The sequence below is a fragment of the Silene latifolia genome, chromosome Y (assembly GCF_048544455.1).
Source record: "Silene latifolia isolate original U9 population chromosome Y, ASM4854445v1, whole genome shotgun sequence".
NCBI lineage: Eukaryota > Viridiplantae > Streptophyta > Magnoliopsida > Caryophyllales > Caryophyllaceae > Silene > Silene latifolia.
This window is the reverse complement of record NC_133538.1, coordinates 412,692,873-412,719,583: the sequence shown is the minus strand read 5'-3', so window position 1 is coordinate 412,719,583 and position 26,711 is coordinate 412,692,873. Positions and strand designations below refer to the sequence as shown.

Here is a 26,711-nt window from a genome sequence, read left to right as displayed (position 1 = left end):
AATGTAGAACTGATTGCATAAGCTCCATTTCTCAAACCCATGATGCGGAATGGTTCGCACCAGCTTCTTGAAACGGACCCATGCCTCATGAAAGTTTTCATCCGGGCCCTGTTTAAAGCTCGTGATCTAAGCTCTAATAGCATTTGTCTTCGAGGCAGAGAAATATTTCTTGTAGAATACCAAGGCCAAAGAATTCCAGTCGGTGATCCCAATAGCAGCTTGATCCAGGTCTCTATACCACTCCCTTGCAGCATCGCGGAGTGAGAATAGAAACATTGTCTCCTTCACCTGGTCCTGGGTCACACCGGTCAGCGGGGGTATAGAGCAGCAATAATCAATAAATATCTCCATATGCTTGGCTGCATCTTCATTTGCAGCTCCCCCGAATTGGTTTCTCTCAACCAAGTTGATATAAGAAGGCTTCGGTTCGAATTTCCTATCAGCTCTCGATAATTCGAACCCCTTGTATAGATTTGCAGCTGTCGGCTCAGAGTGACTTGCTATAGTCGCTTCTTCAGCCATCTTTAGAAAATCTGGAGAAGTGACGGTCTCAGCTGATGAAGTAGAAATAGGAGATGAAGGTGGATCCTCCTCGAACAGCTCGTTCTCGTAATAACTAGACAGAGTACTCAGCTCTTCCTCTGTCGGCAATATCCTAGATGATCGTCTCAACTCGCGCAAAGTCTTCTCAATCTCAGGATTGAACGGTACTAATTCACCACCCTGTGACCTGCGCATAAGAGAAAACTACAAAAAGAATATGAGAATAGTTTAAGGAACGAATGTCCCTTAAACTAAGAAACAGACTAAAATAAATCAACTAAAAATTAGAACAACTGCCTCCCCGGCAACGGCGCCAAAATTTGATACCCGTCGTTGTGAGTACCAAAAATAATATTTATAATACCTATTAAAACTAACAGAAGCTAGTGGTAACAGGGTCGCACCACAGCGAGGCGAATGTAATTAATAATTGTCTATTTCTAGTCTTAAGGTAACAGTATGTGGGGATTGATTGATATGAGTGATCTATAGCTAAGGCAATAAAAGTAAAATAAACTAAACAGTAGATGAAATCAAGGATTAAAAGGGTGCTAAGATGGTCGGTTCACTATAGTTTCGGCGGCAGCATACTAGGTATGTCTAAATCAAACGCGTGGGACGGGAAAATAAGAGGTCCTCTCGGTCCACTCTCACAAGTAGCATCTTTCGATCTCGCTACAGGTCCCTAATATCATTAATACTAACTTTCGTCCTGAAAAGTGACTAAAAGGCTAAACTAACTTATCTTTCAATCTCGTTAATCTAGTCATCTTAATTAGGTAGGCTATCTCCCTTCCCTATCTTTCGATCTTTATTGGGTCGGTCAAATCCTAAACATTCAACTAGTCGCGTGCACTCGATTCTTCAAACAAAGCAATAAAATTAATTAAAACGAAGCATATCTCACGAGGCCAGTCGATCGACCAGGGTACCCAGTCGATCGACCATGGCGTGATTCAGGGTCCCCTATTCTAATGCCGCCTAATCTACAGTTCCCCTACATCCTAGCACAAGCTATTTAGCTACTCATGGTATTGATAAAAACAACAACAATATTAATGAATAAAACTAGATTAAAGCTTGATAAAAACTGAATAATCGTTCTCAAAACCTAGCATACGTTATATAGAATACAACGTAGTTCTTATTGCCAAAACCTAACTACTATGGGCTTGCTATTCCTCGATCTTTTAATTCACGTCAAAGTAGCGGTGTGGTCGATCGACCGCCGAGGCCGGTCGATCGACTGGTAAGCTCTGAACAGTGGCTCCTGGAAGTCGAGGTATGGTCGATCGACCATAGGTAGCGGTCGATCGACTGCTTTAGCTGATACTTGACTTCTAAATCCTCGTGGATTTGTCCTTCGGGCCTCGAAATGCGCACCAAGCTCGTTCCTTGAGCAAATACTTCACGTCAAATGCAATGCAAGATGCTCGGGGACGGATTTGGTTCAATATCTACTCATTTCCGCATAAATTTGCAATATTACATAAAAATACGAAAGTAGACGAAATGGGGTAAATAGTAGCCTTAAACCACATAAATGAGCTCTGGAATGCGTGTAAAATAGGGTGTAAAACAACATATAATTGACACGCATCATTTGGTTTGGCCCATCCAGGGGGGGATATCCCTGGAATGAATATTTATTATCACTTTTAAGGTAGGTTGATGGTTAGGTCCCATCCAGGGGGGAAGTCCCTGGTTTGAATATTTAGAGGGTTGGTCAGCTGTGTCTGATTGACCTTTATATAATTAATATTTTGCTTTTTTCTATTTGGGTTTGTGTTTTTGAGATGTGTTTGAGTAAGGTCATAGTTTTTGTAGTGGTTCAGGTCAGGATTCATAGTGTTTGTATTTATACTGGATCAGGCCAGTTAGTCTACTGGATCGGGCAAGGTTTTCGCGCTGGATCTTGACCAGGCTTTCGTGCTGGATCTGGCCAGGCTTTCGTGCTGGATCTGGCCAGGCTTATATGTTATGGGTGGGGTATTTATCTGTCTAGAGGGCTTACAACCCATGCCTGTCTGGAGGGCTTATGTTCCATTTAAGATAAGCAAAATAGGGAGAGTATCCCCTAGCCTATTATTCGGACTGAGCTCAGTATTTTTAAGGCCTGTATTGAAAATTTCGCAACTGAAAGTTGGATAATTTTTATATATGTGTGGTATGTATGCTAGTGGAGTGGCCCTCAATCTTGAAAATTTGTTTAAGTAGAGTGTGAACTAAATGAATGCACTGTGTAAGTAAACAAGTATTCAAGATTCAGTTTGATAAAAGCTAAAGAATAAAAGAAGAGAATTTCATATTAACAAATAATCAGGCGTATAGCAAGAAGAAATATGTAGGATATATTTATTCATGTAACAGCAAGTATCATACACGTAGTTGCATATCAGGCCAGGCAAAAAAGGTAAAGTAAATATTTTTACCTGGGCTGAGGAGTGTATTTTGTATGTGAAATAATTTTAAGTGTGCAACATTCCAGGCTCTGGGAATCTTCTCGCCATCCAGGGTCTGTAGCCTGTAGGCGCCCTGACCGACGATTGAGTTGATCAGATAGGGACTTTCCCAGGTTCGAGCCAGTTTGCCTACACTTTTCTCTTTAGTATTTGGGAAAACTCTTCTGAGAATAAGGTCTCCTATTCTGAATACTCTGGCCTTGACACTCTTATTGTAACTTTTGGCCATTGTTTGCTGGTAGGCTGCCAATCTGATGTTGGCTTCATCTCTTAATTCTTCTGTTAAGTCCAGACTGTCCTCCATCAGGGGAGCATTGTCTGCTACTGTGTTTAGGCTACATCTGGCTGATGGGATATTAATTTCTGCTGGAATCACTGCTACACACCCATAGACTAGGGAGTACGGGGTTTGGCCTGTGGCTGTTTTAGGCGTAGTTTGGTCAGCCCAGAGGACCAAGGGGAGTTCTTCAGCCCATCTGCCTTTTCTTCTTTTTAGCTTTTTCTTCAGGCAACTAATTATTACTTTGTTACTGGATTCCGCCTGACCGTTGGCGTTTGGGTAGCCTGGTGTGGATGTTACCAGGTTGATATTCCATTGTGCGCTAAAAGCTGTTGTTCTTTTTCCCACAAACTGTATGCCATTGTCACAAACTATTTCTGAAGGTATCCCATATCTACATATGATATTGCGTTTGATGAATGATATGACATCCTTTTCTTTGACTTGTCTGTATGAATCTGCTTCTATCCATTTGGAAAAGTAGTCAGTCATTGCTAACATGAAGACATTATGTCCAGGTGCTTGAGGTAATTTGCCTACTATGTCCATGCCCCAGATCCTGAACGGCCAGGGGACAGAGATTGAATGTAGTTCTTCGGATGGCTGATGGATGTATGGTCCATGAATTTGACAGGCTTTGCTTTTAGAGCTGAATTCCAGGCAGTCGACCCTCAGTGTAGGCTAAAAGTAGCCTGTCCTGAGTACCTTGCTTGCTAGACTTCTGCCACCTTTATGATTGCCAAAGTGTCCTTCATGGATTTTTGATAGTATCCGTTCAGCTTCTTTTGGTTCCAGGCATCTGAGGTACGGTCCAGCCTGTGATCTCTTGAAAAGCACATTATTAATAATGGTGTATGAAGCAGCTTTGATTTTAAGTGCTTTGGCATCCTGTTTGTTCAGGGGTAAAATTCCCTGTTGGAGCCAATAGTAATAAGGTCTTGTCCATGAATTATCAACATATATTGGAAAGGTTTCATCTTGTTTATTTATTACAGGTTCCAATAAATGTATAATGGGGATCTTATCAAAATTAGGGGGACTGAAATTAGATTCTAGGCCGGCTAGGGCGTCGGCCTGGGAATTCAAGTCCCTGGGTATTTGATCAATATTAAAATTGCAAAATTTACTTTTTAAATTTTGCACAACTTCTAGGTAGAGCATCATTTTTGAGTCTTTTGCAGTATAAACTCCATTTACTTGATTTGAAATGAGGAGGGAATCAGTACGTACCTTTAGATTTTGTATACCAAGGTCAATACATACCTTTAACCCAGCTATTAGGGCTTCATATTCAGCTTCATTATTGGTAGCTTTAAATGCATAACTTATAGCCTGTACTATTTTATCTCCCTGTGGCAATTTTAGTACTACACCCAGGCCAGTGCCCCTCATATTAGCTGCACCATCGACAAATAAGGTCCATTCTAGGTTTGTCTGGTCGTTGGTCAGTCTATTTACTTCTTTAATTAGGCCAGGCTCAAGGGTAGGACTGAAATCAGCCACAAAATCTCTTAATGCCTGCGACTTAATTGTTCTCCTAGGTTCAAAGGTTATGTTATAGGTGCTAAGCTGGACTGACCATTTGCACATTCGTCCAGACAGTTCAGGTTTTCTAAGGACAAACTTAATAGGTAGGTTGGTCCTAACTATTATAGGGTGGCTTTCAAAATAAGGTCTTAATTTAGTGCAACTCATAATTAAAGCCAAAACATACTTTTCAAGTAAACCATACCTCATATCTGCATCTAGTAAACTTTTACTTACGTAGTAAACAGGGTGTTGTTGTCCGTCCATTTCTTTGACCAGGACTGCACTGACCGCAGTCTTTGTGACTGATAGATATATCGTCAGGGGTTCATCCTTGACTGGCTTGGCCAGCAAAAGAGATGAGGATAGATATGCTTTCAGGTCTTCAAAGGCTAACTGGTGATCAGGAGTCCACTGGAAGTCTTTGTTTTTCTTGAGCAGGTTATAAAATGACTTGCACCTCTCCGATGACCTGGAAATGAATCTATTCAGGGCGGCTACTCTTCCTGTCAATTTTTGTATATCCTTGACACTTTTTGGTGGTTCCAGCTCCAGGATAGCTTTGATATGTTCAGGACTAGCTTTGATCCCTCTTTTTGTCACCATATAGCCCAGGAACTTGCTTGCTGAGACTCTGAAGTGGCACTTGGACGGATTTAACATCATGTTGAATTTTTCCAGTATTTGGAATGCCACTTTCAGGTCATTGACATGGTCCTCTACTTTCTTTGATTTAACCACCATGTCATCAATGTAGACTTCCATGGCGTCTCCAATTCGATCTTTAAACATCATGTTGACTAGCCTTTGGTATCATGTTGACTAGCCTTTGGTAGGTTGCCCCTGCATTTTTCAATCCAAAAGGCATGGCAGTATAGCAATACACTCCTCTTTTGGTAATGAAGGTTGTACTCTCCTGGTCCGGAGGGTGCATTTTTATTTGATTTAATACACTTGAGGCATCCATGAATGTTAGCATCTCGTGACCTGTGGTGGCATCTACCATTGCATCAATATGTGGCAGAAGAAATGGATCCTTTGGACAGGCTTTGTTTAAGTCGGTGTAGTCCATATAGACTCTCCATTTGCCATTCTTCTTCTGGACGACTACCACATTGGCTAGCCAGTCAGGGTACATCACTTCCCTGATCATTCCCATGTCTAGTAGCTTGTCGACTTCTTGGTTGATGATCTCGTTTCTTTCTGCAGCAAATTTTCTTCTTTTTTGTTGTACAGGCTTAAACGACTTGTCAATATTTAACTTATGAGTTATAATGTCAGCATCTATACCAGTCATGTCAAAATATGACCAAGTAAAACAAGACATCTTAGTTTTAAGAAAGATGACCAGATTGGGCCTGACCGAGTCAGGTGCATCGGATCCCACAAGTACTTTCCTGTCAGGATATTCTTAGTCTAGGATGACCTCTCCTGTCTCCATCTGTGATTGAGCTATATATTCACTCCTGACAGGGGACTTTAATTGCTATGCAAGAGACTTACCTGACTTTGAAGGTTTCAAAGCCTGAGTATAACATTCCTGAGCTGCTTTCTGTTCTCCTCTGATGGTGGTTATCCCCCATTCAGTTGGTATCTTTACACGTTGATGATATGTTGATGGGATGGCTTTAACGTTGTGGATCCAAGGTCTGCCCATGATTACGTTGTACGAGGACAGGCAATCCAGGTCTCTGCATCTTCCATAGAAGGCTACCCCTTCTGCATAAGTTGGCAAGTTGATTTCTCCCAGGGAACTCTTTGTTTCTCCGCTGAACCCGACCAGGACATTGGACTTCTTGGTGATTTTTTCTTCATCTATTTTCATAGCTTTAAGGACGTCTAGCATCACTAAGTTAATTGAGCTGCCTCCGTCTATTAGAATCCTTGACACCTTAGCTGTACCAATTTGCATAGTAATCACTAGGCTGTCATGGTGCAGATCTGGAACTCCCTGCAAGTCCGAGTCATCAAAAGTAACAGCGGGTAATGATTTAGATCTAAAAAGAGATTGAAGTTTTGACTCCCTAGCAACTTTCTTGGCGGCTGAACTGGTCAAGTCACAGATTTCTGAGCCTCCATTTATGAATTTGACTTCGTAGATAGGGGGAGGTGGAGGAGGATCCCTGTTGTTCCCTGGATCTCTTTTTCCTGATCCTTCATCTTTGCCTCTGAGTTGCTGGATCAGATCTTTCAGGTAGCCTTTCTTTAGGAGGAACGCCACTTGTTTCCTGAGCTGAATGCATTCTTCTGTGGTATGTCTAATGTCCTGGTGGAAGTCACACTATCTTGAAGGGTCCTTCCTTGGATTGTCTGATTTCTTGGGCCATCTGACTGTGTCTCCCATGTTCTCCAGGCGTTTGATTAACCCTGCAGCATTTATAGAGAAGTTATATTCAGGAATAGTTGGTAGGCTAGAAAGGTTACCTTTGCATTCCTGTGCCATATTGACTTTAGACCGGTCAGGCCTAGAATAAGGTGCTCATCTGGGGTTGCTTCCTTTGTGGTAAGAACTTTTTCTATTGGTGTGGCCATAGCTTTGCTTTCCTCCGGATGAGTTTGTCCTGAAGTTGAGATCTTCTTACAGTCTGACATGCTAAAGGACAATAGACTGAACGGTAGCAAAGGTCGGGTAGCCTTCCTGGTGAGATCTGCATAGATGTCACTGTCAAGCAAGACTCCCTGCCTGAATGCTTCCACCGCCGTTTTCTTGTCACATCTGGGGATGGCCACCTTTTCTTTGACAAATCTGGCCAGGAATTTTTTTGATGGTCTCGTCCGGGAACTGCGTCACTCTGAAAAGGTTGCTAGGTCTTTTTGCCATATCCCTGCTGCTTGCAAACTGTTGGTTGAAGGCATTGACTAGATCCGCGAAGTTCTTGATGCTTCCATTTGGGAGATTGATGAACCGCTACAATGCTGCTCCGGTCAGTGTAGTGCCAAAGCCTTTACACATGCAAACCTGCCTGAGTTCAGTGGATACCGAGGCTTCTAGCATCTTCTGCTTGAATATGGCAACATGGTTTTGTGGATCTGAGGTCCCATTATAAGTTTTCATAGATGGAACGGTGAATTTCTTAGGGAGGTCAATCTTTGCAATATCATCCGCTAAGGGTGAGTCACCAAAGCTATCAGCTTCCACTTCCGCTACAGCATTTGGGACTCCGGGTATATTCTATATCCTGCTGTGGACTTTCTGGATTTCCTGAAGCATGGCCATCATTAATGCTACATCAGTTCTGTCCGATCCATTATCAGGGGTGGTGTGTGGATCAGAGGAGATATCCTTCTCCGGAGTTCCAAAACTAGACAAGTCAATCTGCTTGATGATGGATGAGAATGGAGTTCCAGGCTTAAATCTGGTTTTAGAGCCTGAAGCCTGATTTTCCAACTTCTTCTTCAGGCTGGATTCTGATTATTTGAGTCTAGTGATCTCAGCTTTTGCCTGGGCCGCCTTTTCTTGTATTGTTTCCAGTTCCTTAATTTTAGCCAAGGCAGCGGGTAGTTGTTGTTCTGGGGTGAGTGCAACCATTTTCTTGCGAGAATATTGAATGAAAGATGGAATTATTTTAGGATTAGTGAACTAGATGCCCCACGGTGGGCGCCAATTATTTTAGCAGGATTTTCCCTGGAAAGATCCGGCCTACTTAATATGTGATCAGGGTATCTAGTTCTGTAAATTATAAGTAGAAATTTCAACGGGAAATAAATAAGAATGGGGAATAATTAATGTAGTTGTATTTCTTATCTAGGCTGAATACAAATGTTGTGTGTAAACTTGAGTACAAGAGAAAAGGTAGTGAGTAATCTATAAAATATAATGATAATCAATGAATACTTTCCAATTGTTTGATGATGCTGTTTATATCTCTCAAATGCTAACGTTGGATGCTGCTCAAAGTCTCTCTTGTCCATTGGTAGCTGTTTGCTAAAAAATAGGCACATTCCCTATTAATCTGCTTCACTTAGTCTTCTTCAACAAACATTGGCCTGTTGTGTTATGCACGATCTAATGTGTGAGAATAGGATGCTTTTTGGAGTTGGACTAGGTCTTCCATGAAAGTAGGACATGAGCATTTCCCTTTATGTAACCGTTATGTTGCCTGTCAATTCAATCCGGCTTGTTTTAGAGCTCTGCCAGGCTGTTCTATGCTTTCCTTTCTTGGCAGCAGACTTTTCTTTCAAGGTTCAACAGGTTACCTGCCCTGGAATATACTTTAATTGTCAAATAGTAGTCACTTTTGTCCGGACCTTGGTTGCCCCACTCAGCCTAATTATGCCAGGCTAGACTGAGGTCGGTCCAGGCTAAATTGGGCTCAACAGGTAACTTTCAAGGTTCTAAGCCTACCTTGAAACATGTCCATGAGTTTGCTCAGAAATGTTGGCATTATATAGCTTCTTCTGTAGTCCAATATTATAAGAAAGGGTGGTTTTGCTTTCAGGTTTACTTGTTTGGAGGATATGAATAATGTGTTAAAGGAAGGTCCCTGGAAATTAGGTAACAGTTCCCTCATCCTGAAGCAATGGTACCCTAATTTTTCTATGGAAATGGATAGGGTTTCCACTATTCCTATTTGGGTTTTGTTCCCTGATTTGGAGCCTTTTCTATGGTCTGAAAATGTACTTAGTAAGATGGATAGTAAGATTGGGAAGCTTTTGTTTGCTGATCTCAATACCACCTGCAAGGCAAAACTCTCCTTTGCTAGGATCATAGTGGAGACAGATGTATCAACCACTCTGCCTGACCATATTGTTCTGAACACTCCTTATCATGGACAATATTCTCATAGGGTCATCTATGAATGGTTGCCCTTTCACTGTTCTGGCTGTCGGAAGCTGGGTCATCAGCTTGGTAGTTGTAAGTGGCACCAGCCTAAGGCTCCAGCTGTTCCAGAGAAAGTTTATAAGCATGTTTCTAAGCTGGTACCTGCTACATCTAGTGCATCTCAGCACGAGGAAGGACTTGGCTCGGAATGCCTTGAGCTAGGTGGTACCTCAGCTGGCCTTGATGAATCTACTACCTCTGGTAGGGATGAGGAGTTGGTGGCTCCTGTCACTATTCAGAGTGTAGTATCTTCTCCCTTGGCGGCTGTAACACACTCAGAATGCCTTGATCTAGGCCATAGTCCTTCTCTTCCTATTGATGCTAGGGTGGCTAGTACAGGGTCTCAAAAGAAGAGAGACCTTTCAGAGGCTCCTACATCTCATGTTTCTGAAAACCAGTCCTGGGTTACTCCTAATAAATTTGATCTTCTTCAATCCTCTAGTAATCTTCTTGCTCCTGCACCAGTGGACAAAGCACCTCCTGATAAAAATCATCATGAGGATCTGCTCTTGGAACATTAGAGGGTGTAATGACCTTCTTAAGCAGCGGGAACTTAGTGATTTCCTGTGGGCTAATAAGCTAGATATTCTTGGGGTCCTTGAGACTAGAATTAAGGAGAAAAAATCAAAAAATTATAATCAAAAACAGGTTCAATAACTACCATGTGGTCTGTAAGTACTCTAGTCACTATAATGGCAGGATTTGGCTTATTTGGAACCCTGTCACTATTACTGTCACTACTCTGATTACCCATGCTCAATTCATTCAATGTAGTATAGTTCACCATGCTACTTCTAACCAGTTCCACTTGACTTTAGTCTATGGTAATAATGATCCCAAAATTAGACTGGATCTTTGGTCTGCTCTTTCCTCTATTAAGGATACTCTCACTGACTGGCTGGTTTTGGGTGATTTCAATGTAGTTAGGGATGTCACTGAAAGGTTTAGCTCCTCTCCCCCTGATTTAGCTGACATCTTGGACTTTAATGAGTGCATCCTGAAATGCCAGCTAGAAGACATTAATGGTTCTGGTTGTGAGTTTACCTGGACTAATAAGCAGGATGATAACACCTGGGTTTGGTCCAAATTAGATAGGGCCCTTGTCAACTCCTCCTGGCTATTTAATTACCCTACCACTCATGTTAACTTCCTTCCTGCTGGTGTCTCTGATCACTCCCCTGTTATGGTCAGTGTTTTTTATGACCCTCTTGTTAGATCCAGGTTTAGTTTCTTAAACTGCTGGATTAACCATTCTTTGTACAAGGGCATTGTGTTTCAGGCTTGGCAGACTTTTGTGAAAGGTTCTGCTATGTTTAGAGATTTTAGCAAGCTCAAGTATGTTAAGCATGGTTTGCTTAAGCTTCATAAGGATCACTTCAGTGCCCTCTCTACTAGAGTCACTTTTGCTCGAACTTCTCTCATGGACTGTCAACAGGAGCTCCAAGCTTCTCCTTTATCTCAGACTCTTATTGATTTAGAAAGACAACTTTTGGCTGATTATACTAGCGTTAAAACTGCTGACATGAGTATGCTCAAGCAAAAAGCAAAGATTGAAAACATTAAGCATGGTGATTGCTCCTCCAAATTCTTCTTTGCTAAGATTCATAAAAGAAAGCAGCAACAGATTATTGGTAGGATCCTTGATAAAGATGGTAAGGAAAGGATTGTCTTGACTGATGTTGCTGATGGCTTTGTGGATTATTACACTAATCTTCTGGGTGCCAGCACTGCTGTCTGTCCTTTAGATGTCGAGTTTATCCAGCAAGGTCCTTGTGTTCCTGATGCTGTGTATGCTGCACTGACCAAGCCTGTTACTAATTCTGAGATTAAGGATGCTTTATTTAGCATTGGGTCTGATAGAAGCCCAACGCCTGATAGGTTCTCTTCAGCTTTCTTTAAGGATTCTTGGGATCTCATTGAGACTGATTTTTGCAAAGCAGCTCAGGAATTTTCAGAACTAGCAAGATGTGTAAGCAAGCAAATACCACTCTCATTACTCTTATCCCTAAAAAGAAAGTTAGTCAGTCTGTTCTTGACTTTAGACCTATCTCCTGTTGTACTACCATTTACAAGACTGTGAGTAAGGTCATTGCTAATAGACTCAAAGATACTCTTACTCATCTTATTAGCTCTGAGCAGGCTGCATTTATACAAGGAAGAAGCATTTTTGAAAATATAATCCTCTCTCAGTCCTTAGTCAGGAATTATACTAGGAAATATATTACCCCAAGGAGCTTGATCAAGGTAGATATCCAGAAAGCATTTGACTCCCTTCAATGGACTTTTGTTAGGAGTATGCTTGAAGCTTTGAAGTTCCCTCCTATTTTCACTAAATGGGTCACGGGTTGTATTTCTGGCTCCTGGTTTTCCCTCAAAGTTAATGGGGCAGTCCATGGTTTCTTCGAAAGGCAAAATGGTGTCAGGCAAGGGGACCCACTCTCTCCCTATATTTTTGTCCTAAGTATGGAGATTCTTTCACGATATCTCAGGCAATTAACTCTCCAAGCTCAGGTCTCCCTGCACCCTAAATGCTCTAAACTTAAGTTTAGGCCCTATTCTTTCTGGCTTATTTTCACTTACTTGATTCATTCGGCTCACTCTATTCGATTCGATTTAGTTCGCTCGATTCAATTGATTCATTTCAGCTTATTCGATTCGATTCACTCGGCTCTATTATTCGATTCATTTCAAGCTCTATTTATTCAATTCAAACTCGATTCGATTTAGCTCACTCTATTCGATTCGATTCAAGCGTAGCTCACTCCATTCGATTGATTCACTCACTCATTTCGATTCGAGCTCCACTAAATTTAACCAATTTTAATTTTGCGAATCTTAAACTTAATAGTTTTTATTAACATTATTAATATTATATATTTATTAATATTATTAATATTATATATTTATTAATATTATTTTTATTTTTATTATTTTTATTATTTTATTATTTATTATTATTATTATGCGCGCGGCTTTCATTAAATGAAAAACAAAAGTTTACATGAAATTGGTGGGGAGCCGAGAAACAAGCTTGGCTCCCACACCCTTAGCAACAGCAAAGCTAGTAAAAATCTAAGCGGCCACCCGAGCCCCCGCATCCTGAGATACCGAGAATTTTTGGATCCGCTTGTGCAAGGCAACAGCATCCGAACCCAACTCCCCAAGTGATGAGAAAGAGAATGGAAGGAAACCATAACCCGCTGCCGCGCACAAATCCACATACTTAGCACACTTCCGCTGAGCAGCATCAGCCACAACCCGGCCAGGCACAAAATTCGTCATCCCAGTCTGAGTCAAAGGAGAAGACCCGGTCAAGTCAAGGCACACATCACGCCCCCTGTCCCAAGAATAAAGCAGCAAATCCGCAGGACGAAGAGAACCCCCATGCCCGTCAACCAAACCAACATCAACCACCTTTCCCGCAGAAATACCATATCTATAGCAGATGTCGAAAAGTTGTCACGGACGAGGTTATGCCGATGTTTAACACCCACAAGCATCAAAGACAAGAAACAAAGATGGTCCCCAAAAACATCATCAGTAAAATCCCGAGAGCAAGCTGGACAGGGCCGAGAGACCGTGAATAACGGAACACCCAGACGATACCCAAGCACTCTACTACGTTCTCATGTTCATAGTCTGACCCAACCCCGAGATAGGAACCGCACGCAATCAATCAGAGGAGTGGGAACCCTGCTGAGACTGCCACAAAGCAAGCTGGCGAGGTGTCAAAGAGAAAACAGACTCGAGAGGCAAAGAAGAACTGTCGCGAAATAAATGTCTGCCAATTTCTTTATAAGTTTGGGGGCAGCAATTTCACTAGGGTTACCTAAGATACCAGAGCCTGTAGTCGCAGTAAAATCTCGTGCGACATCATCAAAAGCAGGGCCAGCAGCTACAATACCAGAGGGTCCGAGGAGCTTAGCTTGCAAATCAGCAGACTGCAAACGGGACGCAATAAAAGCATAATGTAAAACATCCCCCGCCGCATAGACACCAAGACCACCAAGATGAAAAGAGAAAGTAGCAAGGCGCCACTGCCAATCCCCAAAACCCGGGCCAGACGCGGTGACGATACGTTCCAAGCTGGAATGAAGAGCAACATCAAAAGGAAGATGGACGGACCCAAAAACACTAGGGAAGCAAGTACGAAGGGAGAAATAGAGCTTAGAAATATCATTAATTTATTATTATTATTATTATTATTATTATTATCATCATCATCACAATCATCATCATCATCATCATCATCATCATCATCATCATCATCATCATCATCATTAATTTATTATTAATTAATCATCCTCATTATTTTTATTATTATGTATATTATGGTTATTAAAATCAATAATATTCATATTAATAATAATAATAGTAATATGAATATGAATATTAATTAATAATAATATTATTAATAACATTGTTAGTTTTATTTTACTATTATTAATACCTAATTATTTTTTTCATATACGAATTTTACTCTTTCACATACACTTTTCATAAAGTTCTATTTTGTACTCTTTTCACCTAAAACTGAACCAAGTGAACTATTAAATCAATATTATTACCTAAAACTTAGTTTAATTGCTCAAATGACTTAAAACTTACAAGATGGATTCTAATTTATCAAATAATAAATTAATTTACTTGTTATCAATTATTAATATTATTTGTTGAGTTTTTTAATTAGTCAACCAAAATTTATTTATTTGTTAAAGATGAAATTAGGGTCTGTCAATTTTTATTTATCTAATTAATTAAATTAGGATTGTTGGTGCTTCGTGATGACTACCTAATCAGTCAAATTAGGATGATAAACGGTTAGACTTTGAACATCAATCTAGCAAATTGGTGCTCCATTATTTCACCTAATTAGATTGATGGTGAACTGTGGTTCATGCTGGCTACCTAGTTAATCATTCAAAGTAGTATAATTACTAGAATTAATATTATTATTATTATTATTAATAATCTTCTTCTTCTTCTTCTTATAATAATAATAATAATAATAATAATAATAATAATAATAATAATAATAATTATTATTATTATTAATATGATTATTTAATATTATTAATATTAATATTAATATTAATATTATTTCAGTTCAATTCAGCTCCAATCAGCTTAGTTCAATTCAGCTTATTCAGATTGATTCGGCTCACTTCATTGATTGATTTAGTTGGTTCGGCTCCATTCGATTCGATTTAGCTCGATTGATTAGCTCTGGGCTCCATTAATTCAATTACTCGATTGATTCGGTTCACATTCATTCAGTTCAGTTCAGCTCTAAAAAGCCAGAAAGAACAGGGCCTTACTCACTTAATTTTTGCAGATGATCTTATGCCCTTTGTGAGGGGTGATCTGCCTTATGTCCAAGGGGTTGTTCACCTGCTAAATCTTTTTGCTAAATGGTCTGGTTTAAAAGCTAACATTTGTAAAACTAAGATTTATTTTGGTGGGGTCTCCCCTGCAGTTAGATCTCTCATCCTACAGCACACTGGGTTTACTGAAGGTAGCTTCCCCTTCAGATACTTAGATATCCCTCTCAACTCTTGTCGTAATTCTGCTGAGGTCTTTAGCACCCTCCTCACTAAGATTCAGAATTCCCTCCTCCACTGGTCCAATAGTTTCCTATCCTATGCTGAGAGGGTTCAAATCCTAAATTCAGTAATTTTTGGGCATACTAATTTCTGGTGTGCTAGTTGTGAACATGGGCAACGGGGGCGCTTGGGAAATAAGCGTTTGCATTTGTGGAGTCGCCATCAATTTATTGTGGAAAATTGGAAACCGTTCGAATACCTCGTGTCATGTCAAGACACAAAGTAGTGACATGAACACCAAGAACTCGTTACCCTTAGCATTCTATGTCTAGAATGACTCTCGTGGATGCCAATGAACACGGATGTTCACAGAGATCTGGAGTAAGGGGTGAGGGTACGTATTAGAAAGCTCTTTTGATCGAACACCTAATCCCGCCCGCCTCGATAGCGGCCTCTACTAATGATTAGGGAAATTGTCTATACTTGATATGTTGACGGTTATATGCATGCAATGCAACATCCAATAAATTAATCCTAGCATGTGAAGAATTAACTAAGTCGGTTATCACTTAATTTAACATACAATAAATGTCAAAGTCGGGATTTAAGTTCAATTACATGTGAAGGCACACAAAGAAATATAATAAAGAAAATTACAATAATACAATAAAGAAAATTACAATAATTACATTGGGTTAATTGATTTATGTCAAAAATACTTTCAAAACGGATAATTTGAGAAAAGAAATAAAAATAAATTAACTAACAGAAATTATTAGGTGATAATACGAATAATAGTTAATTAATACGTAAGCTAAAACTAGGTTAAAGCAAGACGGGAGTTCAGAGACATAAATCAACCAGGAACAGGCGCAGCAAAGCTGCGCCCTCTGGAAATGGCGCAGCAGTTGATGCGTCTGTTTCTTGGCTCAGTTCTGGCTGTGAAGCCGGAATTGCAAATCGTTAATGTTCGTTGGTGATTTTAAGGCTTGATTATGCTATTTGACTCGGGTGAAAGTGATTAGCAGATTATTTACACGTGAATAATGGTCATAAAAGCAATAAACATGGATGAAACCGATTAGAACGAATTATTACAAGGTTTCAACGGAATAATTAACAAATTAATGAACTAAACAAATTAATTAGGTTATTAATGACGAATTAATGATGGATACGATGAACAACAGATGAAAAATATATCAACGACGAATTCCAGAGACTCAATATTGACGGATCGAACCTCTAAAACCCGAATTTGATTTTAATGACGAAAACCCCCAAATATGAATTACTTGGGATTTAAGTCGGGAATTTAATGACAAATTCAATTCTAATGATGATTAATGATATGTTAAATTATTATGCGAATGAAACAAGAACAAACAATGACGAAGGAAAACAAACAGACGAAACCAACAGAGGACGAAGGAAGAAGAAGAGAAGTAAGAACGGCGGCAACCTCAGGAAAAGGCGCAGCAAGTGCTGCGTCCATTCCAAGAGGCGCAGCAGTTGCTGCGTCCCTTCTCGACGTCTGTCTCCTGTTAATCCGTAAAAAGGGTTTAAACAAAGGGTTTTAGAAATCGGTTTTAATTGTACTTTCGACATAAATCTTACAATATGATTACAAAAGATAAAGAACAATATTAAAATAGGGATTATACACCCTCAGACTTACATGTTTGACAAAACGAGATGAACTAAGTATATGTTTAGTGATGCTCGACTCGAATGTAAACGAAAGTGCCCTCGTAAGAGGAAATTAAACAGATTGATTAAGTTGATTATTGTGGAGTTGGTCAAATTGGTCGGTCATGCAAAACGAGTCTGGTACTCAGAAAGATCCGAGCTTACGTGGTCGAAAGTTCAAGCACGTAGGCGCCAAAAAGTAAGAACGTGGTCTAGAATGCAAAGGGAGAAGAGAAGGGCGGATACTCACGTGAGAAATATGTGAGACCGAAGGTCTCTATTTATACTAATCACACGGAGGGAATAGGGTTTTCGGAGAAACTTTGGAAGTGAATCTCGAAAAGATATGAAAAGATACGAAAAAATACGCAGAAAAGGACTTGGGAAGAGGCGCAGCAGGCACTGCGTCTCTTGGAAGAGGCACAGCACTTGCTGCGTCCTTTCCCAAGTGGTTCCCCCTGTGGAAGAATGATTTTCGTGTTTAGTTTATGGAATAACGGAATAATTTTCTTTTCCTTAATATTTTGTGTGAATATTACGGGAAATTGCTTGCCAAAGATTAAAAGATTTATAAAATATGGAATAGAAATATCCGGAACATTCTAGAACATTCTGACTCGGTTTCAGAAAATGAAGACGGTTTTATGACCCGGTCTCCAAATGTACTCTAATTACTGCCAAAACGACCGTATGGGCACGTGGATGACAATTAAGAGGTAGACATAAATGTTTGAGCGATCACTTGACGATAAACTTACGAATTGTCACAAATCATTCCGCGTACCAAACATGCGGCCCAATTATCACTGGGTGGTTTACGGGAGGTGCAGAAATGAGGTATCTACAAAGCCCCCACTTTGACTGAAGCTTGGATAAGGCGAAAGTTAAAGTATAGCCTTCAGGTCAATCGAAGATTACAACCTGACGACTATGGCGACGCGAGGCTGCTCAAGGGGTCTGAGCCAAGGACCTGTCATCGGGAACATTTTAGAGTCTGTCGACTATCGGGGAGGGTCGTTTAAAGTCCATTAGACTACGTGAGGAGGCTCGCCAGCCATAAGAAGAGACCATACCTGAAATTCCTTGAAACTCCAGAGGAAACAAAACGCGATATTGGGAGAAGACAAGCGGGACACGGCCTGGGCTGGCCGGGAGAAATCTGCTTGTGTTCAGCTTCAAAAAAACTTCGGAAGGATTTGGGGTCGATGTTGATCTCCATGTCTCGAGAGGGACGATTGTCTGTCGTGAACTCTCGCTGGGGGAACATAATCGGGAATTGATCCCCATGTCTCGAGAGGGAATGTCTATTCGTGTTCTCTCGTTGGGGGAACATAATCGGGAACTGATCTCCATGTCTCGAGAGGGAGTGTTTATCCGTGTACTCTCGCTGGGGGAACATAATAAAGGTGTGTCGAAACACCTGTCAAAGAAGGAACGCTCGTTGTGACAAGCTAGGTCTTGGATAAAAATGAGGCGATAATTTGTTGTTGGCTTGGAAGAGGTCGATCCGGGCGAAGAATATACGTCAAACGGACCAAATATACGATGTAGCATCAAGGAAGAGGCGCACCAAAGATGGGCCCACAAAATAACGAACTCATAACGAATTTTTGAAAATCGTATGAAGGAAAGCTGAGGAAGAGGCGCAGCAAGAGCTGAATCCCTTGGAAGAGGCGCAGCACCTGCTGCGTCTATTCCTGGGTGTGGCAATTCTGCGTATAAACCCGATGAACAGAGGGTTCATTTCATTTGTTCGAAACATAATTCCTCAATTTCTCTCTCAAATTCCAACCATTTCCGTCAAAATTTGATCCAAAAGCTTGCATTTTCCATGACTAATCGAGGTATGTGTATCAATCTTGCATTTATCTTCCGTATTTGATCAAATGAGACCGACAAAATTAGGGTTTTCGACCCTAATTAGTCGAAAATTTGGGGCTTTTCCCCCAAACGACTTTGCCTTGCAAAATTGACTTTGTAAATGGCTAATTGGTAGTCTAAGGATCATAACCATGTATTTGTTTTGACGTTTCGTTAAGTTTTGAGCATTTGAGTGAAATTGAGACGGTTTCACAGCTAAACCGAAAATGGCTTCGAAAATAGCCTTAGGATTGCCCATTTGCGACGAAACTTGATATTTGGAATCCTTGTGTTATGGGTAAACTTCCTACCATCTCGGTATTTTGGTTGGTGACGGCTTTTTCAGAACACTTTCTAGGGCATAATCGCCGTTATAACGAAATGCTGCCGAAATTTCGGCTCGAACCCATGACTAAGGTTCAACTTAGGCTTGATTTGACCCAAATTACCACAGGAGCAGACGGGTTTGTGGGAAAAATGCCAAAGATGGCGAGAAAAGAGCGATTTCAGGGCTCCGAAAACTCGAAAATCCCCTAATCAAGGCTTGTCGTCACTTGACGCGGCCTAAATTTACTTTAATTTTACAGGTGATGAGGCTTCTACATCTGGGAGATATCCCATGGACGTGGACACTGTTGTCGACCCTTCTCAAGTACTTGAGGAGGCGTTGGAGGAGGCTTTCACCGCTGCGGTCATGACTGCTGAGTACGAGGTCCGGGAGGAGGAGGCTGCTGAGGAAGAGGATGTCCCGAGACGGGCCAACGTTGGACGGGGCGGCCGCCATTTGAGGGGAGCACCTGCGTGGGCTGATACCTGAGACAGTAGGCACCTGCTTTGGGCTGCGGAGGGTCACCTGTCCTACAAGATGGTGAAGAGCTTGGTAAATAGGATTCATAACTCTTCATTCATCTTCTTTCATTTCTGTTTGTCATTCCTTTTCTTCTTCATTTGAGCTAAAGATAGCTTTTGTTTCAAACCAACATAGGAGGCCGGGAACATCAGGTCGTTCTCGGGCTACACGACGGCGATGGGGTACTACGAGAGGTTGTCGGCTGAGGAGCGAGCCATGATCGAGCGGGGAGCATTCGGCGCCTTGGTGTAGGATTGGAGGGACATTGCGAGGAGGAAGCTTCGGGCTAACCTTAGTCTCGTCTGAGCTTTCCTGGACCGGTTTTGGGACACGACCTCCACGTTTCACATGCCTTTTGGTGAGGTGGGGGTCACGTTGGAGGACTACGGCATGATTTCTGGTCTATCGTGTGGGACTGAGGTGGTGGAGTGGCTGGAGACAGCCATGAGGGTTTACTCGGCGGAGGCTAGGAGGCTGATCGGCTGGAACTTGGCGCCGAAGGCGGCTGCGGTACCTGGCTTGGTGCCTAGTTCTTACGTGCGGGACTACTTCGCGGGGAAGACCCCGACGTTAGTGGTGATCGAAGGGAGGGAGACGGCTCCTCCTCCCTGCACTACGGAGCAGAGAGTCTGCTTGTGGCTCTGGTGGTTCTTGTCTTCGATTTACCTCGGAAACAAGGGGGAGAGGCTTTTGACGAAGCTTCTTCCCTTTCTTTCTGACCTGAGCGACCTAGGTCGTTGGAACTGGGTCACTGCGGGTTTTGCGGTCCTCATCCGCTTCATGAGGGTCATGGTTTGTCCGGAGTTGATGGAGAAGGGGACTTCTCCTACTGCTGTCGGCTGATACCCGTCGTTGTGAGTACCAAAAATAATATTTATATTTCCTATTAAAACTAACCTAGGCTAGTGGTAACAGGGTCGAACCACAAGGAGGCGAATGTAATTAATAATTGTCTAATTCTAGTCTAAGGTAACGAATGTGGGGGTTGAATTGATTTGGTCTAAAGCTAAAGGCAATAAACTAAATAGACGGATAAAACAGATAAAAGAAGGGGTGCAAGGATGGTCGGTTCACTATAGTTTCGGCTGCAGCATACTAAGTAGGTCTAAATCAAACACATGAGGCGGGAAAACAAGAGGTCCTCTCGGTCCACTCTTAACAAGTAACATCTTTCGATCTTGCTACAAGTCCCTAATATCACTAGTACTGACTCTCGTCCTGAAAAGTGACTAAAAATCTAACATTTACCTATCTTTCGATCTCAACATAGTTTAGTCATTTTAATTGATGGTCAATCAACCTTCCCTATCTTTCGATCTAATGGGTCAGTCAAATCCTAAACATTCAACTAGTCGCGTGCACTCGATTCGTCAAATATAAAAATTAAAACATTTAAAACGAAGGTAACACCTCACGTGGTCAGTCGATTGACCAGGTTTGGCAGTCGATTGACTGACACGTTATTTCAGTCTACTATTCTAATGCCACCTAATCCTACAGATTCCCTACATCCTAGCACGAATAATTTAGCTACTCATGACTATAGTGGAAACAACAATAATATTAAGGATTAAAACTACGGAATTCATGCTTAAAACGATTAGGCAAATAAATAACATAAAATGATAAAATTGGCTTTTGAAACCTAACTAGCAATTTCTATCCTATCAACGCAATAAAGATGAACTGAAATAGAACAGAAAGAATACCGAAATTGCAGAGGAATTGTAACGGAATGATTAGAAGTACGAACGAATATCCGATGCAAACCAATATTCCGAACCCTAATTATTTGATATTCTAAAACTGATAAAAACTGAATGTAAAACTTGATTGAAAACTGAATGTCTATTCTCAAAACTCAAGCTGCGTTATAAAGGAAAAGTACGCAGCTATTATTTCTAAACCTAATATATCATGGGCTTGCTAATTCTCGATCTTCTAATTCACGTCTGAGTTAGCGTCTTGGTCGATCTATTGCTGGGACCGGTCGATCGACTGGTCTATGCTGAACAGTAGCTACTGGAACCCGTGGGTTGGTCGATCGACTGAAGGCAGTGGTCGATCGACCGAAGTAGCTGACACTTGACTTCTAATTTCTCGTGGATTTGTCTTTTGGGCCTTGAAATGCGCACCAAGCTCGTTCCTTAAGTGAATACTTCACGTCAAATGCAATGCAAGATACTCGGGGACGGATTTGGCTCAAAATCTACTCATTTCTGCATAAATCTGCAATATTACATAAAAATACGAAAGTAGACGAAATGGGGTAAATAGTAGCCTTAAACTACATAAATGAGCTCTGAAATGCGTGTAAAATAGGGTGTAAAACATCATATAAATGACACGCATAAAACTTCCCCAAACCAAACCCTTGCTTGTCCTCAAGCAAGAACTAGACTCGATCTAATGACCTATTGGAACGAGTTCAATCTCAGAGCGAATTGCAACATGTAAAGCCTAAACCATTTTAATGCAACAACTAACAATTAACTAGCAATGCGAATCATGCAAACAAATTATGAAGTCGTTAAAAACTGCTGAACCGTTGACTATAGAGACTTATCAAATTTGACTCTCGCGGGTCGCTCATATCACACATAAGCACAGGTGAATATATAAGAGGATAGAAAGAATTCATTTTGTAAATACTCTCACCTAACTACGACCTATAAGAACATGTCTTCAATATAATATGAAAGTAATCTCTACAACTGTACATATGCATTCCAACCGAACTAATGACCATGACACATGCTGAGGTGTATATGGATATGTGAGGTATGGGTAAGAAGAGGCAAAAAATTTATGGAAAAGTGAAGGTACAGGTGATCAAGCTAGTACCAAAACGGAACCATATGGCAACATCCAACTTCTTGCTCAAATTCAATCGAAGCAGTGCTATAGCAAGCACCAAACTCACATTCTCCATAATAAATCAACTCCCCATAATATATAAATGAAACATGTTAGCAAAAATCGCCATTTGATAAAGACTTGAATTATGCGAATTGATTCTTTTCTTTCTCTCTTCTCGGGCGACAGTCGATCGACCAAGTAAAGCAGTCGATCGACTGCAATGAACAGTACAACACTCGTTTTTTCCTTTCTTTTTTTTCGAATCATTTTTTCTCTACTCTTTTTTTTCCTTTTTTTGTTTCTTTCTTTCCTTTTTCATTTTCCAATCATCATCTCAACAGAGCAGATGCCACCAAAAACGAGTAACAACCCCAAAAACTAAACTACTAGCTTGACAAGGGCAGGCTAAATGTAGGATGTAGTAAACGGGACAAAAAGGCTATTAAGCAGATTGGAGCTTATGGGTAAAAATGATAAAAGGGAAACCTCTACCACATGTGTCAACAAACCACAAACCGAATGCATACAGGTATTAAGCAGATTAAGTTCATATTTATGCACATATATAAAACATGTCTTACAAGGAGTACTACTCACATTCCTAGATGAACTGGTCATGAATGACATCAGTTATAGGCTCTAAAACTCAGAAATATAAGTAGCTTGCCAAATATTTAAGTCAAGTCTCAAGTCCATCAAGAATGTAACAAAAAATCGTAGATATGCACTTATACGATTCTACTAATAACATGTCAATTAGCAAGGCTTAGGCAATAAAACAGATGCAAATGCAATTTTATGATTGAAATACTACCGTTCCGACTCAACCTATGTGCTAAAATAAACGTGCAAATTTTTGAATTTTGATGAAATTTTTCAATTTTTTTTTTGAATTTTGTATATATGAGAAATGAAATAAACAATGCAAAAAAAAATGTAAACGTGAATGCAAGCAAATGATATGCGACGCAAAACCCTTCCCCAAACCTAATCGTACAATGTCCCCATTGTGCAAAATCATGTAATGAAGAAAAGAGAAACGGGAATTTCGATAAAATAAAGAAATACGACAAGAAGTGGAACTCGGGAACTCACAAGACTTTAAGCGCAGCAAAAGGAAACCTCCCCAAACCAGCGTGAGCTAGGAGGTTTCAGTAGCCAGCAGTGCTACCAATAAGTACCTGAAAAGACAAAAGAACCACGCATAAGTCCGAGAAAACAATTTTGAAGCGGTAATTATGTGCACAATTTAGAAAATGGAAGAAATCAGAAATATGACGGAAAATAAAGTGGAGTAGAAAACTCCCTTAATTTCGCAAATCGACCAAACACAGCAGGGGAGAGGTCGTGAACAGGTACAGCAGTGCAGGGCGGTCGATCGACCACATATCCCAGTCGATCGACCAGAGTGAACAGGAATAGAAGCTCCTGGAACTGTGCAGCCAATCGATCGACCATACAGATCAGTCGATCGACTGAAAATACTGTTGTAACTTCTGATTTCTTCGTATTTGCTCAATAACTTGAGCTAATGAGGTCTGAAAACCTGCAAGTGCACAATAATACGCGCCCAAAATTGCGTAAAACCCAAAGTAAAGTCTACAGTGCTTAAAAAAAACCTACGCAAAATAATTAAATGCGAAGCCTCGCGCACACAAAAGCACTAAAAAGGTTCAAAAGCAATAAAATGTAAATGTTTGAAGAAGTCTCAATCAACTAATAGTTGATCAAGAACGGCCACGGAATGGCCCACTTGACTGGCTTCTGGCAACATGAGGTACCCTCAACGGTGCTCATCTTCTCAGCTGCACCCTTCCTAACTTCAACATTCGTAGAGCTCAACGGATCAACAGCTTCATCATCTCCCCAATCAATGACCTCTTCTAGCTCATCAAAGTCCAGGTCCCACTCTCTCACTTTGACTGGCTCATCTTCAAGTACCTCATCCGTGCCATAGCTAAGGCAACCTAGACCGCCTCTTGAAACGACTTGCTCCTTCACAGCTGGAGCAACAGGCATCTCTCCATTCCCCAACCAGCTCCTGCAATGTCTAAAACAGAAGAATCTTCCTCCACTTTGCTCCCAATCTGGGGCGGAGGTGTTACAACAGGAGTAGGAATAGAGACAGGCATATCAGGAAGTATAAAATAGGATTTCTTTTCAGAAACCGTATTGCAAGTGACAGGCCACATGGGGTCTTTCTTCCTAGCTGTATGGGCAAAGACAATGGAATGATTGCCTACCTTAAAGGTCAAAGTACCCGAACCAACATCAATAACTGCACCAGTAGTGTGCAGGAATGGTCTACCTAGTATGATAGATATGTGTGCATCTTCGGGCATATCAAGCACCACGAAGTCAACAGGGAAGAAAAACTTCCCTATTTGCACGGGGATGTCCTCTAAGACTCCTATTGGCTGGACCGCAGAGCGATCAGCCATCTGTACTGTCATATTTGTGACTGCAAACCTATTCAACTTCAACTTCCTAGCAATACTCAAGGGCATGACGCTAATACTGGCTCCTAGGTCACATAAGGCTTTCTGAAAGGTGCCAATATTACAAGGGACTGAAAAGCTTCCCGGGTCCTCTAGCTTAAGGGGTGCAGTATGAGACAGATAAGAGCATGTCTCCTCAGTTAATGCGACAGAATGCACAGTTTCAAGTGACTTCTTTTTAGACATTAATTACTTCATAAACTTCATATAAGCAGGCACTTGATTGACTAATTCTAGGAAAGGTTCTTGTACGTTTAGACTACGAACAACATTTTCAAACTTATTAAAAGATACTTGTTCCTTCGTCGGCACCAATCTCTCCGGATAGGGGGCTGTAAGAAGTAACTTAGCCCTCTCCTCTAAGTCTTTCATGCCGGCGTCGGTGGATTTAGGCTGAAAATCCACTACCTTCTCTTTGTTGTAGCTTGACCCTTCGTCAGACCATCTCAAATGTGAACCGTTAATTGACATAGGGTCATACTTTGGAACCGGAACAGACCCATCAGCAGTCGATCGACTGGGTATGTCAGTCGATCGACTGACTTGAACAGGACCAGAAGCTACTGTTTGTCGCACTTCAGTCGATCGACCGGGTATGTCAGTCGATCGTCGACTGACATACCTGTTGTTCGTCCTTTTCTTGTTTTTGTTCGTTCCAGCTTTCTTTTGACTCGGTTCCGCCTCATCTTTTACAGCATCGTCCTCGACCATGACGGGCCCCTCAAGGGTAAACCCACTCCTAAAAATGATGGCATTAAGGGTCTCTTTCTGGTCCGTCTGAGTCGGTAAGTGTCCCGGAGCTCGAGTTGTACTCTTGCTAGCCAATTGAGCAATTTGGCTCTCTAGTAGTTTCATCCCGGCCATTCTAGCTTGGGACTCCTTTTGCAACATATTCTTCAACTCAAAGAAAGTCGAATTTTGAGATTGTTCTTTCTTTGCGGCACATAGGAAGGTTTTTGAAACTGTTGTTGCTTATGAGGGGGTATATAAGTTTGCTGCTGCTGCTGCTGTCGAGGTTGAGTAGGATTTAAGACATTTTGGCTACTCCACCTCAAGTTTGGGTGGACATTCAGCTCATAGTAGGTGTTTGTCTGCCTATAATGTTGAAAGGCAGCACAAGACTCAAAGGGACTAGGACAATTTTCTGAAACATGTCCCTCAGCTCCACATCTTTTGCAGACGAAAGGACCATTTGACACAGGATTTACATGGTAGATTCCCCCTTTTGAAGCTCCTCCTAACTCGTATTTGTCAAATCTTGCCGTGAGAGCTTCTATTGCAGCCACAGAAGGAGATTCAGCACTTCTCCTTTGATTCCCCCTGGAATTCCCATACTCAGCTTTATGGGTGGCTAAGTCATCAATGATCTTCCACCCTTTGGTCTCTCCAACATTCTCTACAAATCGACCACTTGGTGCAGCATCCAAGATAGCTCTTTGATCATCATAGAGCCCATTATAGAATTGATTGCATAGGCTCCACTCCTCAAACCCATGGTGCGGTATGGTTCGCACCAATTTCTTGAAACGAACCCAGGCCTCATGAAAGTTCTCATCTGGCCCTTGTTTAAAGCTCGTGATTTGAGCTCTAATCGCATTGGTCTTCGAGGCAGAAAAGTATTTCTTGTAAAATGCCAAGGCCAACGAACTCCAGTCGGTGATCCCATTAGCAGCTCGATCCAGGTCTCTATACCACTCCCTTGCAGCATTACGAAGGGAGAAAATAAACATGGTCACCTTTATTTGGTCCGGAGTCACACCAGTGGGTGCGGGTATGGA

At 41.2% G+C, this 26,711-nt stretch overlaps 1 protein-coding gene across 1 annotated transcript; it reads right to left on the bottom strand.

The window, feature by feature from the left end:
• Positions 1-6,089: 6,089 nt before the first annotated feature.
• Positions 6,090-7,404, bottom strand: LOC141632343 (uncharacterized). Its single transcript, XM_074444898.1, has 3 exons — positions 7,237-7,404; positions 6,321-7,015; positions 6,090-6,096 (listed from the first exon to the last, which is right to left on the bottom strand). The coding sequence occupies exons 1-3, from the start codon at positions 7,402-7,404 to the stop codon at positions 6,090-6,092; spliced, it is 870 nt and encodes a 289-aa protein (XP_074300999.1).
• Between the last annotated feature and the right edge of the window lie 19,307 nt (positions 7,405-26,711).

Coding starts and splice junctions, on each gene's coding strand:
- LOC141632343 (XM_074444898.1), bottom strand. CDS start 7,404: ATGTCAGACTGTAAGAAGATCTCAACTTCAGGACAAACTCATCCGGAG. Junction 7,016..7,236: donor TATGGCACAGGAATGCAAAG/GTAACCTTTCTA, acceptor TTCCTCCTAAAG/AAAGGCTACCTGAAAGATCT.